Genomic DNA, 18,840 nt, shown 5'->3' on the forward strand with positions numbered 1-18,840 from the left:
ACCTCCAATACTCCAGGGGAAAAATTCCCCAGCCTATTTAGCATCTCCCTATATTTCAAATCTACCAAGATCCTTGCAAATCTTTCCTGCACCCTCTCAAGTAGGAGGGCAACCAGAATTGAACACTGCATTCCAAAAGTGGTCTCACCCATGTCCTGTACAGCTGTAACAACATCCCAACTCCTATACTCAATGCTTTGACCAATGAAGGCAAATGCACCAAACAGAAACATTTTTCATGTGAATGCCCCCAAATATTCAGTGTATACCACGTAGGAACTCTTGTTAAAGGAAGATTCCCCTATATGGTATTACAAGCAGCGGTCCTAGCTCACAGTATGGGAACATATTAGTAGGAATATCTGGCCCCTCCACTGGTGACCTCAAAATGAGTAGGAGATGCTGGAGGCCAGAGTCAAAAAAGTGCTGGATAAATACAGCAGGTCAGGCAGGATCAGAGGAGCAGGAAAGTTGATATTTTGGGCATAAACCCTTCATCAGGAAAAGGGGTATGGGAGAAGCTGAGATAAGTGATTCATCTCTCAGCCCCCTTTCTCTCCCACCCCCTCCATTCCTGAAGGGCGGCTTATAGCCAAAATGTCGACTCTCCTGCTCCTCTGATGCTGCCTGACCAGCTGTGCTTTTCCAGCACCACACTTGTGGCTGGAAAGGGAAGAGATATCAGTAAACAATGTAAGGAAGGTGGTCAAGGTCACATGAAGGGCAGCTGGGCGAGATAAAGGCTAGACATCTGACTCAGCGGTGAAAAGTGGAGCTTCACACAAGGTTTCCTGCAAGTGGTCACCAGGGTGAGAGATGAGGAGGATAAAAAGGCACAGATCGAGAGGCCAACCTGCAGTGAGACCAGAGTGACAGAAGGTGATGAGTGCAGAGAAAACAATTGATTGACAAGAAGAATGAATATCTAGAGTTTAATTTTTTAATAAAGCACTCATTGTTTAGGTCTAAGCTTTCTCTTCAAAATAAATATAGGTTGATATGGTGTTGTAATTTTAAATTACATGAAGTGTCATGAATAGGGAATCTAGAATGATCAGTAAATACATTTTAAATCAGATGCAATAGAGTTGGCAGGGTGGGGAATGTATTACTGCTTCACACCACAAATGATCCTGAGCAAATAACTTAGCAAGTGTTTGTAGGTCAAGGATCATAAGATCAGAGTCAAGGAATTAGAGTCCAAGCAGCATATATTGCACTAAAGGGAAGGAGGGATCTTACTTGGACACTGTCCAGGAGGCAGTCACACCCCTAGGTAGGTAGGTAAGTAAGTAATACACTGTTAGCCTGGGAGAAGGGAATCCTTGTGACTGCAGATAGAGATCCAGATAGTCACATTTGATGAGCTTTGTAACTAGACAATTATAGCAATCAAAATTCTTCCAAGCTATGTGGGTAAGTTTAGAGGCTTCTGGGAGAAGTAGCGAACTGACCATTACATAGTAAGCCAGAAAAATTAGAAAGCAGTAATAGTAGGTGGCTGTATAATTAGAGGAATAGATACAGTCCTCTGCAGTCATGAGGACAAGTCAGTCTGTGTTGTTTGCCTTGTGCCATGGTAAGGACATCTCCTCAGGACTTGAGAAACTTCGAATAGGTGTGGGGGGTGGGGGTGTGGGGGGGTGGGAGGAGGAGTGAAAGAGAACCAGTTGTGTCACTAAAGAACACTGACATGGCCAGAAAAAGAAGAGGAGGTTTGTTGAAAAATTTGAAACTGTTGTTAGGAGCTAAAACTTACAAAGCACAACCTCCAAAGTAAATCTCAATGACTATCTAAGCGATGAGCAAACTGACATCAGATAACTAAAGAGTTAAACTGGTGGAGGATTAGGTTTACATGGGGCACTGGCACCATTATCGAAGTAGAAGGAAACTGTTCCAGTGGGACAGGCTTTACTTGAACAGAGCTACGACCTGTGACCGTGCAAAAACTGCATAACTAAGGCTGCAGAAGGTAGTTTGGTGAGAGTTTGAAAGAAGGGAAATGTAAGTGTATGAAACAAAATTACGCCATTACAGTGCAGCTATTTGGATAATTACCTTTTCTGTCCCATTCTGGGTGAGTGTACATACAGAAAACAGGAACTGGGACCAAAAAGAAAAAAAAAAGGGGAAATATAGCAGAAAAGATAAAACTAATGGCTCTTCACTTGAATACTTGTATTAGAAACAAAATAAACAAACTAACACCAGAGATTAATGGGTATGAAGCTTAGCCATTCCAAAAACATGGTTACAAAGGTGATCAAAGCTGGAATCAAAAATTCAGGGATATGTAACCTTAAGACAATAGACAATAGATGCAGGAATAGGCCATTCAGCCCTTCGGGTCTGCACCGCCATTCAATATGATCATGGCTGATCATTCCCAATCAGTATCCTGTTCCAGCCTTATCTCCATAACCCTTGACTCCACTATCTTTAAGAGCTCTATCCAATTCTTTCTTAAATGAATCCAGAGACTGGGCCTCCACTGCCCTCTGGGGCAGAGCATTCCACACAGCCACCACTCTCTGGGTGAAGTAGTTTCTCCTCATCTCTGTCCTAAATGGTCTACCCCGTATTTTTAAGTTGTGTCCTCTGGTTCGGCACTCCCCCATCAACGGAAATATGTTTCCTCCTGCCAGACTGTCCAATCCTTTCATAATCCTATACTATCCTTAAAAGGAAAAAAAAGGTGGTGAAGTAGCTTTGTTCATACAAGACAAACTAAAGTAGGATAGCAAAAAGGGAGACAAATACTGATGGGACTAGTCTACAGGTCCCATAGCAGGAACTACATAGTGTAGGACAGAAAAAATCACGAAAATAAAAAGCATGAAAAGAGTACATCAGTCATAAGGAAGCTTTCATCCTCATGTGGATTGGGAAAGTCAATCTGGCAGGCATGAGACAAAGAAGAATTCAGAAAGTATTCAAAAAGTATTCAGGACAGTTTCCAAAAAAGGTTTTCGATCCAACCAAGGATCAGCCTGAGTTATGGGAATGCTTAGTATATTATCGGAGTAAAAGATTCTCTAGTGAACAGTAATCATAGCATGAAGAATTTGGCAGTTTAAGTGAGAAACTTAAATCCAATTGTTTCCAAACCAAGTATAATTAGATAGGCACAATGGGAATCAATTTGGAAAACAATTTAACAGAAAAGACAGCTGAGAATCAATAGCAGACAGAGTCAGATGTACAGCATGGAAACAGACCCTTCATTCCAACTTGTCCATGTCCACCAGATATCCTCAATAAATCTAGTCCTATTTGACCTATATCCCTCTAAACCCATATTCATTTACCCATCCAGATGCCTCTGAAATGCTGCAATTGTACCAGCCTCCACTACTTCCTCTGACAGCTCATTCCATACATGAACCATTCTGTGCGCAAATGTTACCCCGTTAGGTCCCTTTTATTATCTTTCCCTTTACACCCTAAACCTATGCCCTCTAGTTCTGATTAGATTTAGTGTGGAAACAGGCCCTTCGGTCCAACAAGTCCACACCGACCCTCCGAAGAGCAACCCACCCAGACCCATTCCCCTACATTTTACCCCTTCATCTAACACGACGGGCAATTTAGCATGGCCAATTCGCTTAACCTGCACATCTTTGGACTGTGGGAGGAAACCCACGCAGACACTGGGAGAATGTGCAAACTCCACACAGACAGTTGCCCGAGGTGGGAATTGAACCCAGGTCTCTGGTGCTGTGAGGCAGCAGTGCTAATCGCTGTGCCATGTTTTGGACTCCCCTACTCTGGGGAAAATACCAGTCTATTTACCCTATCCATATCCCTCATTTTATAGACCTCTTTAAAAAGTCTCCCCTCAGCCTCTGATACTCCAGGGGAAAATAGCCTCAACCTGTTCAGCCTCTCCTCCAACCCTGGCAACATCCTCGTACATCTTTTTATGAACCCTTTCAAGTTTCACAACATCTTATAGCAGGGAGAGACATTTAAAAATATTAGTTCATGACTACACACTGATATATCCTAGTAATGAGGATTGTAGGAAGGAGGCTACACCAAGCAGGTTAAACCTAAGTATTCAAGGACAGCATCAAATTGGAAAAAATACAATGGGGCAAAAATAAGTGGTAAACCAGATTAACTTATTTTTTTAAAAACATTTCTAATCAAGAAGTGATTGTGTGAGAATAAACTTTGGGTGCAAACTGCCGAATGATAAAAAGACATGAAGTGCTTCTTTAAAATATAAAAAAGGAATAGAGGCCAAACTGAACAAATGCCCCTTGGGAGAATTAAACTGTGAACTAATAATGGGGGCAGGGGTGGGGTGGGGGAAAAAAGGGAGGGAGGGAGGGAGGGAGAGAGAAGGACAGGAAATGGCACAGGAGTAATTGAATAAAGACCTGACATTAGTCCTCATGGTAGAGGACACTAACATTCTGAAAATATTAAGTTTTGGAACAGGAGTGAATAGGTCATTTAACCCCTCAAGGCTGCTCTACCATTCAATACGATCATGGTTGATTTGTTCCAACTGTATATTCTCATCTTGGGCCCATATCCTTTGATACCCTGACTGCATTAGAAAAAGGTGCGCCTCAAATTTAAAAGTTTAATAATTGAGTTGGCGTTGACCACTATTTGGAACTCTTGCTCAAACCTCCATTACTCTTTGGATGTAGAATTGCTTTCTAACATCTCTTGAATGGCCTGGCCCTATTCATCGACTATGCCCCGAGTTCTAGAATCTTTAATGGAAATTTTATCTTTAAAATCAACCTAGTCTTTCCATTTAATATCCTGAAGACCTCAAAATAGAGCACCCATTTATTCTCTGGAATTTAGAGGATAAGGCTTAATTGGTCCCTCATATCCGAACTTCAGGGTTTAAGGTATCACTATTGCAAACCTGTGTTTAACACCCTCCAGGGTGTTAAGAAAAACATCTTTCCTAAAGTGTGCTGTACAAATCTGCTCACAGATTCTAACTAGGGTTTTGCATAACTGCAGCATAGGGTCTGCATTTCTAAAGGCTGGGGTATAAAGATGAAGGCCATCATTCCATTAGTTGCCTTACAAAGAAAAATACGTGCAAGAACAGGCCCTTTGACCCTCCAAGCCTGCGCTGATCCACATTCTCTACCTAAACCTGTCACCTATCTAAGGGTCTGTATCCCTTTGCTCCCTGCCAATTCACACATCCATCAAGATATATCTTAAATGACACTATTGATCCACCTTTATAATCTGCGCAGGCCACCGCCACCCTCTGTGTGTGAAACGTTCTTTACACATCTCCCCTAAAACCTTTTCCCTCACTTTGAACTTGTGACCCCTAGTAATTGAGTCCCTTACGCTGGGGAAAAAGCTTGCTATCCACCCTGTCTATACCTCATGATTTTGTAGACCTCAAATCAGGTCCCCCTCAACCTCAGTCTTTCTAATGAAAGAAATCCTAATCTCTTCAACCTGTCTTCATAGCTAGCACCCTCCATTCCAGTCAACATCCTGGTGAACCTCCTCTGCACCCTCTCCAAAGCATCCACATTCTTTTAGTGACATGGCAACCAGAACAGTGTGCAGTATTCCAAACGGGGCCAAACCAAAGTCATATACAACTATAATAGGACCTGCCAACTCATACTCTATACCCTGTCCGATGAAGGAAAGCATGCAGTTTGTCGTCTTGACCACTTCACTGACCTGCATTGCCACCTTCAGGGAACAATGGACCTGTACACCCAGATCTCCTGTATGTCAATTTTCCCCAGGACCTTACCATTTAGTGTACAGTTCACTCTTGAATTGGATCTTCCAAAATGCATCACCTCGCATTTACCTGAATTGAACTCCATCTGCCATTTCTCTGCCCATCTCTCCAATCTAAATTTTTCTATACTCTGACAGTCCCCTTCACTATCTGCTACTCCAGTGTTGTGTTTTCTGCAAACTTGCTCAACAGGCAACAGATACCTTCCTCCAAATCGTTCATATATAATCACAAACACATATATAATCCCAGCACAGATCTGTGGAACACCACTGGTCACAGGTCTCCATTTTAAGAAACTCACTTCCACTATAGTCTCCTGTTGTCCAGCCAGTTCTCTATCCATCTAGCTGGAACACCCTGGACCCAATGCAACCTTCACCTTCTCCATCAGCCTATGGGGAATCTATCAAATGCCTTAAAGTCCATGTCCATGACATCTACAGCCCTTCCCCCAATCAACGTTGTCACCACCTCAAAAGAATTCTATTACGTTTGTAAGACATTACCTTCCCAGCACAAAACCATGCTGCCCATTACTGATAAGCCATTTTTCTTCCAAATGGGAATAGCTCCTATCCCTTAGGATCTTCTCCTGCAGCTTCCCTACCATTGATGTCAGGCTCACCAGTTTATAATTACCGGTAGTATCCCTGCTACCCTTCTTAAACAAGGGGACAACATTAGCAATTCTCCAGTCCTCTAGGACCTCACCCATGTTCAAGGATGCTGCAAAGATTGGTTAAAGCCCCAGCTATTTCCTGGCTCTTCCCTCAGTAACCTGGGGTCGATCCCATCTGGACCTGGGAACTTGCACACCTTAACGTCTTTTAAAAATACCCAATACTTCCTCCTTTCTTATGCTGACTTGACCTAGAGTATTCAAAGATCTATCCCTAACCTCAACATTTGTCATGCCCCTCTCCTGTGAATACCAACACAAAGTACTCGTTAAGAATCTCACCCATTTTCTCTAACTCTGCCTTGTATAGAAAAAAAGGGACAAAAAAAAGTAGAGTTTAGAGATAAAAAGAAAGAGGAATGCTTATAGGTGCAAGGGAAAGACCCAGCAGTTGGAATTAAGATGAATCAACATGAAGTATCTTTGCAAATGGGGTGAAGAGAGGACATAATTTCAGGTAAATGATTTGAGAAAAAAAAAATGTTTACAAAGAATTTTCCTGTGAAAGAAAAGCACTCGATTAGAGTAAAAATTAGAGAGATACTAAAATTAAACTTTCGCGTATACTCAAAATTAGATTTATTTCCAGAGATAGGCAAAAAAAATCCTTGCAGCCCATCTTGCAGAATCAGATGACACCCTGCACAAAACGGTGCAGAACAAGTAAAATCTTGAAGTTTAGAATAAGGGCAAACTTAAAAATCAAAGAGGACAAAAAACAATAACAGGAGGGAGGAATCCATTCAAAGAAACTTGGAGGAGCACCACTGAAAATGGATGGTATCCAAGTGGACATCTTTTATTTTGGACAAATGACAAAAGATGGAAGGCGAGATGCTGAAGTTAGGGTGCTGAGGAAATTCATCTTCACAAAATTGTCTGAAAGTATCCGCAAGAAAATTCAAAACTTGATGAGGAAAAAAGCTCAAGATGCTACATTTTACACACTTCTGGGATACCACAAAAGCTGGAAAGAAAATCTATGGAAAGAAATTAAAAAGCCTTCAAAATGTCGATGCTACAACATATGCTGAGCAATTCATATAAACATCACAAGATAAAAAAAGAGACATTGAACAATTTCCTTTTTGTTCATGAAATTTGAGAAGTGGCATCTAGAAAACAAATGGGTCAATATTTTAGATATTTAATCAAGTTCAAAACCTACAGATTTTTCTGCTAGAGAGAGTAAAAGTAGAGGGCAGCAGAAAGAGCATAGCTGGATGGCAAGTGAGGAGTGGCTGCATACAAGGTATAGTGAATATGAGAGAGTGGAATTAAAGAGGAGTGAGTGTGGTTTATCATGACAGCTATTCACCAGAGGGGAATGGCTACACGCTGCAGCAGAATCCTCACTGAGTACAACAATCAACACCATGGAAAATTCTCAACCTCGTGTTTGAAGTGGGAAGAAATGGGAAGAGGGTGCACACACCTAACTGCTAAGTACAAGCAACAGCTAACCAATTGTCTCAAAATGCTTAATTTTCTAGATAGAAGGGAATTCAATATTCTAGTCATATTAAAGTCCACATCTTGCCAAAATACACTGTGCCATCAAGTCATTAATTTTAACCACATTTTTCAAACATTTCTTCATGTGAAGAAACAAAGACTGGATGATATATAAAAAGAGTGTTAGATCGTAGAATCCCTAGTGTGCAGATAGAGGCCATTCAGCCCCTCAGGGCTGCACCAACCCGCTGAAGAACATTACACCCCAGCCCATCCTATCCTTGTAAGCTTGTACTTCCCATAGCCAATCTCATCCAGCCTGCACATGGCAGAATTTAGCATGGCCAATCCACCTAACCTGTATATCTTTGGACTATGGGAGGAAACCTACACAGACACAAGGTAAATATCTGCATGGACTTTGCAGAGTCACCCAAGACTGACTTGAGCTTGGGTCCCTGGTGCCGAGAGGCAAAAAAGCAAAAAAAAAAGTGTTACAAGTTAACATGTTGATTTTCTCATCACTGGAAGCTAGCTTCTGATCCATTCCAGTCAATGCCAAAAGAAGTCATGAAGTCATACCAAATAAGTACATTATCAGAAGCAGAACAAATACTGAGATTTTTGTTCTAAAGTGAGATTTTTGCCTAGAAGGAGGAGGTTTTTAAACCAATACATTGCCATTGTACCAACATTCTCTACTCCAGCCCTGGACATGCAAAAATCAGTTTGCACCCAATAGTCATTTAACCATGAAATTTTATTTGAAGTATTTCATAATTTCAGCCTGGCCCTATCTTTTTTTAAAAAAGGACATGATGCATTGGAGAATAATATAATTGGGAAAAAAATTGGTGGAATGATTTACAGAAAGTTAACAGAATCAGAGTCAGATCTTTAAAGTTAAGCAGCTGAAGTGGCCAGATAGAGCTATTTTTCACCAAGCCATTTGCATGGCAGGTTTCAATCATAATCAACGATTCATTTCCAAAATAATAATTTCCATGATTAGAAATATATGTATCACAACCTAGCGTTAGCCAATGAAGCACATTAATATCAGACGATATGGCAGTTTGGACACTTTTGGTGGTTAGATTTATGCAAACTTTTTACAGCAACAATGTTGACAAATGCAACCATTTGGCACCAAAATGTCTGCTTTTAACATTCCTCATTACTTGAGCAGGCACAAATCCAAACCCTCCCACCAGAGGGCAGTGTATAGTGATTTTCAAAATGTAGCAATTATCGGATGAATGGTAACAATTCCACAGAACAAATCAGCTTTTAAATCTAATAAACTATAATTTTGCCTTTTGACCAATACACCACATTATGCTAAGCTTTAAAGAAGTGATCACAAATCTGACCTCCGCATCGAAAACCACTCATGGATTGGACAGCATTAAATTGCCTTGAATTGCATACGGGATGCATTTCATGTCCATAAAACCCATACTTCAGCTATCAAGCTTATATAATGGAAAAATCATGTCAGTGGAAACTCAGTTTATATAATTGCACAACTCTGGGCCAGCATCTGATTGCAATGTTTCATTGTCAGTGCAAAACCAAACCTTTCACCTCATTCCCAGTTAATAAGACACAGATGTAAAGCCATTTAAGTAGCACCTTTGGAATAAGATGTCTCAAGGGGCTTAACAGAAGTGTTACAAAATTTGACACCAAACCTAGAGATTCAAGCAGATGACTAAAAGTTTGATTAGCGTTAGCTTTCAAGAAAAACCTTCACACGAAGGAAGCAGGCAGGGCCGTTGCTAATGGGTTGGTTTCTAAAATCAGTTTAAGAAGAGACCAGTGCACATAATAGTTACATATATTTTACACTGACCTGTGTCTTAAGAGCTTAAGATAGTTGTTAAGATCAAAGCCTCTGCTTTTCTCAAAATTCTAGATTTTGAGCTTTTGTTTTCTCAAAAAGCCTCAGCTTTAGAACTTGTGCATTTGTGGCATTAAGCAGCTCAAGGAATTCTCCAGCACACAATTGGAGAAAAGTTGAGTGGCGAGAAGGGATCCTATCTATTTCGAGATGGAGTTTTTATTCTGCTGTTTGAAAGTAAAATTCCCCAAACTAAATTATGATGTGGAGGTGCCAATGTTGGACTGGAGCGGACAAAGTTTTTTTTTAAAAAATCACAACACCAGGTTATAGTCCAATAAACGTGTTGAACTACAACCTGGTGTTGAGATTTTAAACTGAATTATGCAAGACTTAAATCATGCGAATGGCATTTTTTAAAAAAGCGATTTGTTCTATTTGTGTCTTAGTCAAGCCCCTGTGATTACCAGGATAACATTTGTGTAAATCCATAATTATTAAAAATTGTATCCATAACTACTTGTTTCATTGCTAAAACTGAAACATTAATAATCAAGGACATGTTAACAAATATTTCAAAATGGCCAAAGTATTGATTTAATTAACTTTAGGGCCTAATTTGCAATAATACATAATAGGCTCCTACTCTATTCTTCTGCTACTTGTACATATCACCAAGATGCGCACCCAACACAAAAACCAGGAAATCAGCCAGCAAAAGGCTAAAGAGAAGCAAGACAAAATGTGTTTTGGAGACCAAAAAATTACTCCTTTTTGAGTTATCAATAAAAAAAATGGTTTTCTATTTTTCTACTCCTTTAAAGATCGCTATCTGCCCCCCACTATTCATTGCTTTAAAAGAGTTACAGTTCAATTGTAACCTACTGCAGGTTCTCAATTTAAACCATTGCAGCAAAAATGCACAGCTGTAGTTGTGTTTTGGTATTTTTTTAAAAATCAGAAGTTTTGAGCAAGAAACGAGAATCAAATCAATCAAACCGCTAATAAATTCAATGTTACAAGCACCATAAATAGAAAACAACAGAAATCTACAACATTTGTTGCAGCAATTCAAATTTTAAGTAAAATGGTGATGGGGGGATTATTTTGTGCCACCTTAAACTTACAGTTCCATCTTGCAGTTTGAGATAAAGGATGTGGTCATCTTCCTTAAAATCTTTTGTTAGTTCAGCTGACTTCCACACCTCCTGTGAATCGGGAATCCATACTTTGGTTGACTAAAGCAAAAGTAGATAAGATCATGAGTAATAATTGGGAAAGCAGTTGACCAGCAAGATTAATTAACTATATTACTTTGAAGGAAAACTAACTACTTTCTGATAACGTCACCCCAACCCCAAAGCAACACTATATACTCCAGATTACAAAACAAGTTATTTCAATAAATCCAACATCTCCAGGTGCTGAACATTTCAACCTTGGTTTTAAACAAAAAGGAAGCACACAAAAAAAGGCAATAATTTTTGGACCAAGATTAAAAAAAAATTGTACTGATAATTGAGATTAAGTGTCTCAATGTAGGAAGAATGTCACCTACGTAACAGCCTTTCTTGGGTGCAATTATAAATGTACAAAAGATGACCAAGTGTAAAGATGAGGGCTGTGCATTTGACAGTCTTCATGAACTTCAAGGCTCTTGATAAGGTCCACACAGGAGGCTGACAGCAAAAAGGTAAGAGCCCACGAGATTAAAGGAAATCTGACTAATTGGTTCCAGAACTAACCAGATAGCAAGAATCAGAGGATGATTGGTGGAGGGGTGCTTGTGACTGGAAACCCATGTCCAGTCAGTTCCACAGAGATCAGTGTTGATCCACTTGCTATTTGTGGTTCATACAAAAAATTTAAACTTCAACATTGGAGATTTGATCAACAAGTTTGTGGATGATACATAAATTGGAGGAGTGGTAAATAGTGAGGAGGATAGCCTTAGAGTACAATGGCAAGCAGATTTGAAGCTGGTCAGTGCATCTGTCCTGCGAGGTGAAGCACGGGGTAGGACAAGGAAGGCTAGTGAATACACTAATCAACAGCAAGACCCTGGGAAGCACCAAGAATCAGCGACCTTGGTGTGCATTTCAACAGTACCTTAAGAAAAAAGAGAGCAGGAAGGTTTATAAAGTGGCTAAGGTGGAAGGTAGAATACTTGCCTTTACTGGTTGAGGCACAGAATTTAAAGAGCATGGGGGGTATGGAGGTTATGATGGAAGTGTACGAAACATTGGATATGCCACAGCAACAGCACTGTGCACAGAGGAATGGCTTCCAATGGAAAGGCTGCATACACCTGCTATCCTTTTTCCTTCCAGATAATGTGGTTGTGGAAGGTGTAATCTAAGAATTTTGGTAAGTTTCTGCAGTGTACCTTGAAGGTCATGTGTACTGCTACTACTGAGCAGTGGTGAGGGGAGAAATGATGAGGTGCCAATTAAGCAGGCTGCTTTGTCTCAGATGGTGTCAAGCTTCGTGCTGTTGGAGCTGTAATAATCCAGGCAAAAGGTGGGGGTGGGGGGGGGGGGGGGGTATTCACTCCATGTCCTGTTTGGTAAGATTTCCTTTATTGGTATTTAGTGAGCAAAATTAGGGCGCATGTTATTGGGGCAAAGTACTAACTTGGATTGAAAGTTGGTTGGCTGACAGGAAACCAAGAGTAGTGGTAAATGGCTCCATTTTGGAAAGGCAGGCAGTGACCAGTGGGGTACCGCAGGGATCAGTGCTGGGACCGCAGCATTTTACAATATATATTAATGATATAGAAGATGGTATTAGCAATAACATTAGCAAATTTGCTGATGATACTAAACTTGGTGACAGGGTGAAATGTGAGGAGGATGTTAGGAGATTACAGGGTGACCTGAACAAGTTAGGCAAGTGGTCAGATGCATGGCAGATGCAGTTTAATGTGGATAAATGTACGGTTATTCACTTTGGTGGCAAGAACAGGAAGGCAGATTACTACCTAAATGGAATCAATTTAGGTAAAGGGGTAGTACAAAGATACCTGGGTGTTCTTGTACACCAGTCAATGAAGGCAAGCATGCAGGTACAGGAGGTAGTGAAGAAGGCTAATAGCATGCATGGCCTTCATAACAAGAGGGATTGAGTATAGAAGCAAAGAGGTGCTTCTGCAGCTGTACAGGGCCCTGGTGAGACCACACCTGTGAGTATTGTGTGCAGCTCTGGTCTCCAAATTTGAGGAAAGAGACAGACATTCTGGCTATTTAGGGAGTGCAGCGTAGATTCACGAGGTCAATTCCTGGAATGGCAGGACTACCTTATGCTGAAAGACTGGAGCGACTGGGCTTGTATACCCTCGAGTTTAGAAGACTGAGAGGGGATCTGATTGAGACATAAGATTATTAAAGGATTGGACATGCTGGAGGCAGGAAACATGTTTCCGCTGATGGGTGAGTGCCAAACCAGAGGACACAGCTTAAAAATACAGGGTAGACCATTTAGGACAGAGATGAAGAGAAACTTCTTCACCCAGAGAGTGGTGGCTGTGTGGAATGCTCTGCCCCAGAGGGCAGTGGAGGCCCAGTCTCTGGATTCATTTAAGAAAGAGTTGGATAGAGCTCTCAAGGATAGTGGAATCAAGGGTTATGGAGATAAGGCAGGAAATAGGATACTGATTAAGGATGATCAGCCATGATCATATTGAATGGTGGTGCAGGCTTGAAGGGCAGAATGGCCTACTCCTGCACCTATTGTCTATTGGTCAGAGTATTGAGTACAGGAGTTGGGAAGTCATGTTGCGGCTATACAGGACATTGGTTAGGCCACTGTTGGAATATTGTCTGCAATTCTGGTCTCCTTCCTATCAGAAAGATGTTGTGAAACTTGAAAGGATTTAGGGAAGATTTACATGGCTGTTGCCAGGGTTGGAGGATTTGAGCTATAGGGAGAGGCTGAACAGGCTGGGGCTGTTTTCCCTGGAGCATGGAAGGCTCGGGGTGACCTTATAGAGATTTATAAAATCATGAGGAGCATGGATAAGATAAATAGACAAAGTCTATTCCCAAGGGTGGGAGAGTTCAGAACTATAGAGGGCATAGATGTAGGGTGAGGGGGGAAAGATGTAAGACCTAAGGGGCAGCTTTTTCCACACAGAGGGTAGTATGTGTATGGAATGAGCTGCCAGAGGAAGTGGTGGAGGCTCATACAATTACAACATTTAAAAAGCATCTGGATGGGAATATGAATAGGAAGGGTTTGGAGGGATATGGGCCAGGCACTGGCAGATGGGATTAGATTGGATTGGGATATCTGGTCAGCACGGATGAGTTGGACCGAAGGATCCGTTTCTGTACTGTACCTCTCTCTGACTATGAGATGCAGCAGAGTCTTTAGGGAGTCAGGAACGGCGTTACGTATTGCAGTTATCCTAGTCTCCGACTTGATCTTTGCAGCTGCTGTGTTGATGTGCCGAGTTCAGTTCGGTTTCTGGTCAGAGTATCTCTGAGACTCTTACAAGCAATGATTTTAAAGATTGCGACTCCACGAAGTTAATAATGAGAGGTGATCACATCAAAAAAAAATTAAAGGGGATTGACAATAGATGCTTCCCCTCATGAGAGGGTGCAGGACTAGAGGGCACAGTCTCAGAATAAAAAAAAAAGTGGGACCAGTTCAAGGCTGGGATATGGAGGGAATTTTTCTGTCAGAGGGCTGAGTGACTTTGAAACTCCAACAGAGAATCATGCAGCCAGGATCTTCATACATATTTTAAAAGGCTGATACAGATGGATACTTTATAAATCAGTAGGATGTCAAGAGTTAAAGGAAGGACAGGGAAATGGGTGTAGAGAAGAAGTGTCAGATTAGCCATGATGCTATCAAATGGCAGAACAGGTCGGAGGGGCCAAAACAATCTACTCCTGTTCCTTTATTGTTTAAAAAGAGGTCTTACTGCCTTGAAGGGATCAATGGCCAAGGGATAGACTAATGGTAGAGGACAGAGGTTTAAAGTAGAGGGGGGAAATCAGTTTTCACCCAGGAGATGTTGGGAATCTGGAAGTCACTGCTTGTCAGAGCAACAGAGGTAGAAACTCTCATGATATTTAAATATTTTAGAATGGTACCAAAGCATACAAGACTAGGTTCAAGAGTGTGGTGCTAGAAAAGCACAGGTCAGGCAGCATCCGAGAAGGAGAATCGACATTTCAGGCATAAGCCCTTCATCAGGGTATGCTTTCTGACCTGCTGTGCTTTTCCAGCACCACACTTTTAGACTCTGCTCTCTAGCATCTGCAGTCCTCACCTCCTCCATACAAGGCTAGGGAGCAAGTGCTGGAAAGTGGGATTTGTTTTTAACCAATAGGCTTGTCCTGTACAACTATGCTCAGAATAGGTTACAACCCATTAGTAATTTGAGTATTTTTAAAACAAAAATATAGCAAAGTTGCTTGGTCAATTACAGCAGAATGTAATTACATACTCACCCTGACCTTTCCATTCACATTAGTTTTAGCTTCTGGGTTTTTGTAATTCTAGCTAAAAAAAACTTTTACCTACTCAGTGTATTCCCCTCCATTCTTCATACTTAAATATTCCCACTGGGGATTTTTTTTTCTGGGCAATGGATTCATTTCACCTAATAGTTCATGTAATCTGTTACCCATCACAACATTTACACAATTGCTAAAATTTTCCTCAAGGATTGCATTTTTTAAAACTCAGCAGCTTGAAGACATTTAATAAGATTATTAACTCTTATGCAGTTAGACTGACATTTGGAATGTTTATTAGTCACTAGCTTAAAGTAGTCCAAAAGCTGACCTGAAAAGGTCACAATGGTGTGTCCGTTGAAACATTCAATTGCCATTCTTAAAAAAAGTTCTCTCTACCCAATACTAACAATGCGATTTTTGGAAAACAACACATTTGGGAAAAGAGAGTCATTTCCTTTAGATTGACACAGCAATTATAATTGGCAATCCCCAAGGGCATGCCAGCAGGGAGCCCCCAGTGAGAAAAGTATTGAGTGCACCGCAAGTTCAGTGACAAACAGTTAATGCAAATATCATGTTTAAAAAAAAGGTGCTGAATGAAAATATTAGCATTCATTTAGCTCTTCCCTTAAAATCGGTCTCGTGTGGTAGTGCTCAAGTTTAAAAAATGATTTAAACAGTAGTTTGCAGAGCTCGGTTTTTTTTTTGAAAATTCATTCATGGGATCAAGGCATCACCAGCTAGACTAGCATTTATTGCTTGTCTCTAATTTGCCCACAGGGCAGTTAAGAGTCAGTTAAGAATAGGACAAAAGGGTCTTTATAAAAAAAGTGACAAAATAGGCATACTTGGTCACATACAAAAATTATTTGCTTATTGTAACAGATGGCTGGTCTCTCTCGAAAACACAGTTACTAGCACGTGTCAGACTGAACTATATACTCCAGACGTAGATTACAATCTTGAGATTCAAAACTGCAAAGACCATCACTAAGCATATTTTTAAACATTCATCAGGTTGTGGGGGTGTGGGGTGCAATTTTGGCAACCACCACAAAACAGCAAGCTGTGTAACCATGACAACAGAATCCCAGAGCCACACTAGCTAAAAGACAGACTAAAGAGCAGTGTTATTTTTGAATTTATTTAGGATTAACTTCTTGTACAACATGCTTGTAATTTCTTCATAAGTCATACCAAGCACTGCGATCACATCTCCCAGAAGTTCAATTGCAGAACTTCAAATCAACATTGACATAAAAGATAGTGATGGCAGTACAGTACATCACAAATGAAACAATGCTGCATCAAGATATCAGCAGATTACTGGCCTCAGATAGTGAGGTGGTGAGAATACAGTGAAAAGCAAATACTCAGTGAAAGATAAAATATATGCTTTCAAATGAAGAGTGAAGAATTGATCAGAATTAAGTTACAAACATCAAACCTGACAAGAAAAGCTGCTGGCAGAATGTTATGATTGCTGTGCTGTTTCATGCTTGAATAAACCACTGAATAACAATACTATATTTTAAAATGCTGATGTTTTAAAATTATTTTTAAAAAACTTCATTGCAGCTGTGCAACATTGTAGAAGCCAACACTAGAAGTGGTAAATTAACTCCCCTTTGTTTAAAGAATCAGAATCATGTGCCCACTTTGGCGAAAGCAGACAGAATTGCAGAGAGAGAGTGTGTTACTGCTCAAATTTCCAATACAATTGGTGTAACAAATCAGCTTGCTGTCTCATTACATTGGACAGTTGTGCTAATACAATGTCTTGAAATTATAAACAGTGAATACATTAACAATGGTGCCTAGAGCAGCATTAACAGCTGAAATAGGTAGTGTTAAAAAACCCAACTCCACCCAAAATGCCATTTCAACAACATAGAATCACCTACCAATTTCATTGAACACTATATAAAAAGAGTTTGCTTCACAAGTCTTTTATATTTAAAAAAGTGCTCAAAAGACCCAAGAAAATAAGCTCAATTTGAAGATCTTCGTACAATAGTTGCAATCTCTCCAGGATCATTATTTCAATCTGGGTGGATGGGCCACCCATAGAATTATTTTAAAATCAACATTAAGAGGAATAATTTAAGCTGCTTAAAAATGGCCTAATCATCTGCACTGGATTGGCCAATTTACCCAGACTATACCAAACCAAAAAAAAACTGAACTAGTCTGAGATCTGAAACTCCAAAATGTAAAGACTTCTTCCAAATCCGTTAAGACCATAAGACATAGGAGTGGAAGTAAGGCCATTCAGCCCATCGAGTCCACTCCGCCATTCAATCATGGCTGCTGGGCACTTCAACTCCACTTACCCGCATTCTCCCCGTAGCCCTTAATTCCTCTAGACAACAAGAATCTATCAATCTCTGCCTTGAAGGCATTTAGCGTCCCGGCCTCCACTGCACTCTGCGGCAATGAATTCCACAGGCCCACCACTCTCTGGCTGAAGAAATTCTCCGCATTTCTGTTCTGAATTCACCCCCTCTAATTCTAAGGCTGTCTCCACGGGTCCTAGTCTCCTCACCTAACGGAAACAATTTCCTAGTATCCACCCTTTCCAAGCCATGTATTATCTTGTACATCTCTATTAGGTCTCCCCTTAATCTTCTAAACTCCAATGAATACAATCCCAGGATCCTCAGCCGTTCCTTATATGTTATACCTACCATTCCAGGGATCATCCGTGAGAATCTCCACCGGAGATGTTCCAGTGCCAGTATGTCCTTCCTGAGGTGTGAGGACCAAAACTGGACACAGTACTCCAAATGGAGCCTAACTAGAGCTTTATAAAGTCTCAGTAGCACAATGGGGTTTTTATATTCCAACCCTCTTGAGATAAGTGACAACATTGCATTCGCTTTCTTAATCACAGACTCAACCTGCATGTTGACCTTTAGGGAATCCTCAACTAGCACTCCCAGATCCCTTTGTACTTTGGCTTTACGAATTTTCTCACCATTTAGAAAGTAGTCTGTGCTTTTATTCTTTTTGCCAAAGTGCAAGACCTCGCATTTGTTCACGTTGAATTCCATCAGCCATTTCCTGGACCACTCTCCCAAACTGTCTAGATCCTTCTGTAGCCTCCCCACTTCCTCAGTACTACCTGCCTGTCCACCTAACTTCGTATCATCGGCAAACTTCGCTAGAATGTCCCCAGTCCCTTCATCCAGATCATTAATATATAACATGAAAGCTGTGGCCCCAACACCGAACCCTACGGGACACCGCTCATCACCGGCTGCCATTCTGAAAAAGAACCTTTTATCCCAACTCTCTGCCTTCTGTCAGACAGCCAATCCTCAATCCATCCCAGTAGCTCACCTCTAACACCATGGGCCCTCACCTTGCTCAGCAGCCTCCCGTGTGGCACCTTATCAAAGGCCTTTTGGAAGTCTAGATAGACCACATCCACTGGGTTTCCCTGGTCTAACCTACTTGTCACCTCTTCAAAGAATACCAACAGGTTTGTTAGGCACGACCTCCCCTTACTAAATCCATGTTGACTTGATCTAATCAGACTCTGCTCTAAGAATTTAGAAACCTCATCCTTAATGATGGATTCTAGAATTTTACCAACAACTGAGGTTAGGCTAATTGGCCTATAATTTTCCAT

The 18,840-nt window shown here is 40.8% G+C and overlaps 1 protein-coding gene across 1 annotated transcript in view; it reads right to left on the reverse strand.

The window, feature by feature from the left end:
- LOC140494650 (unconventional myosin-Vb-like) overlaps nt 1-18,840 on the reverse strand; it is a 297,411-nt gene that overhangs the window by 141,601 nt on the left and 136,970 nt on the right. The window contains exon 2 of the mRNA XM_072594066.1: nt 10,863-10,973. Within this exon, the coding sequence (XP_072450167.1) occupies nt 10,863-10,973 (111 nt within the window). The remainder of the gene's footprint in view (nt 1-10,862; nt 10,974-18,840) is intronic.

This window comes from Chiloscyllium punctatum, chromosome 24 (genome assembly GCF_047496795.1).
Source record: "Chiloscyllium punctatum isolate Juve2018m chromosome 24, sChiPun1.3, whole genome shotgun sequence".
Taxonomy (NCBI): Eukaryota; Metazoa; Chordata; class Chondrichthyes; order Orectolobiformes; family Hemiscylliidae; genus Chiloscyllium; species Chiloscyllium punctatum.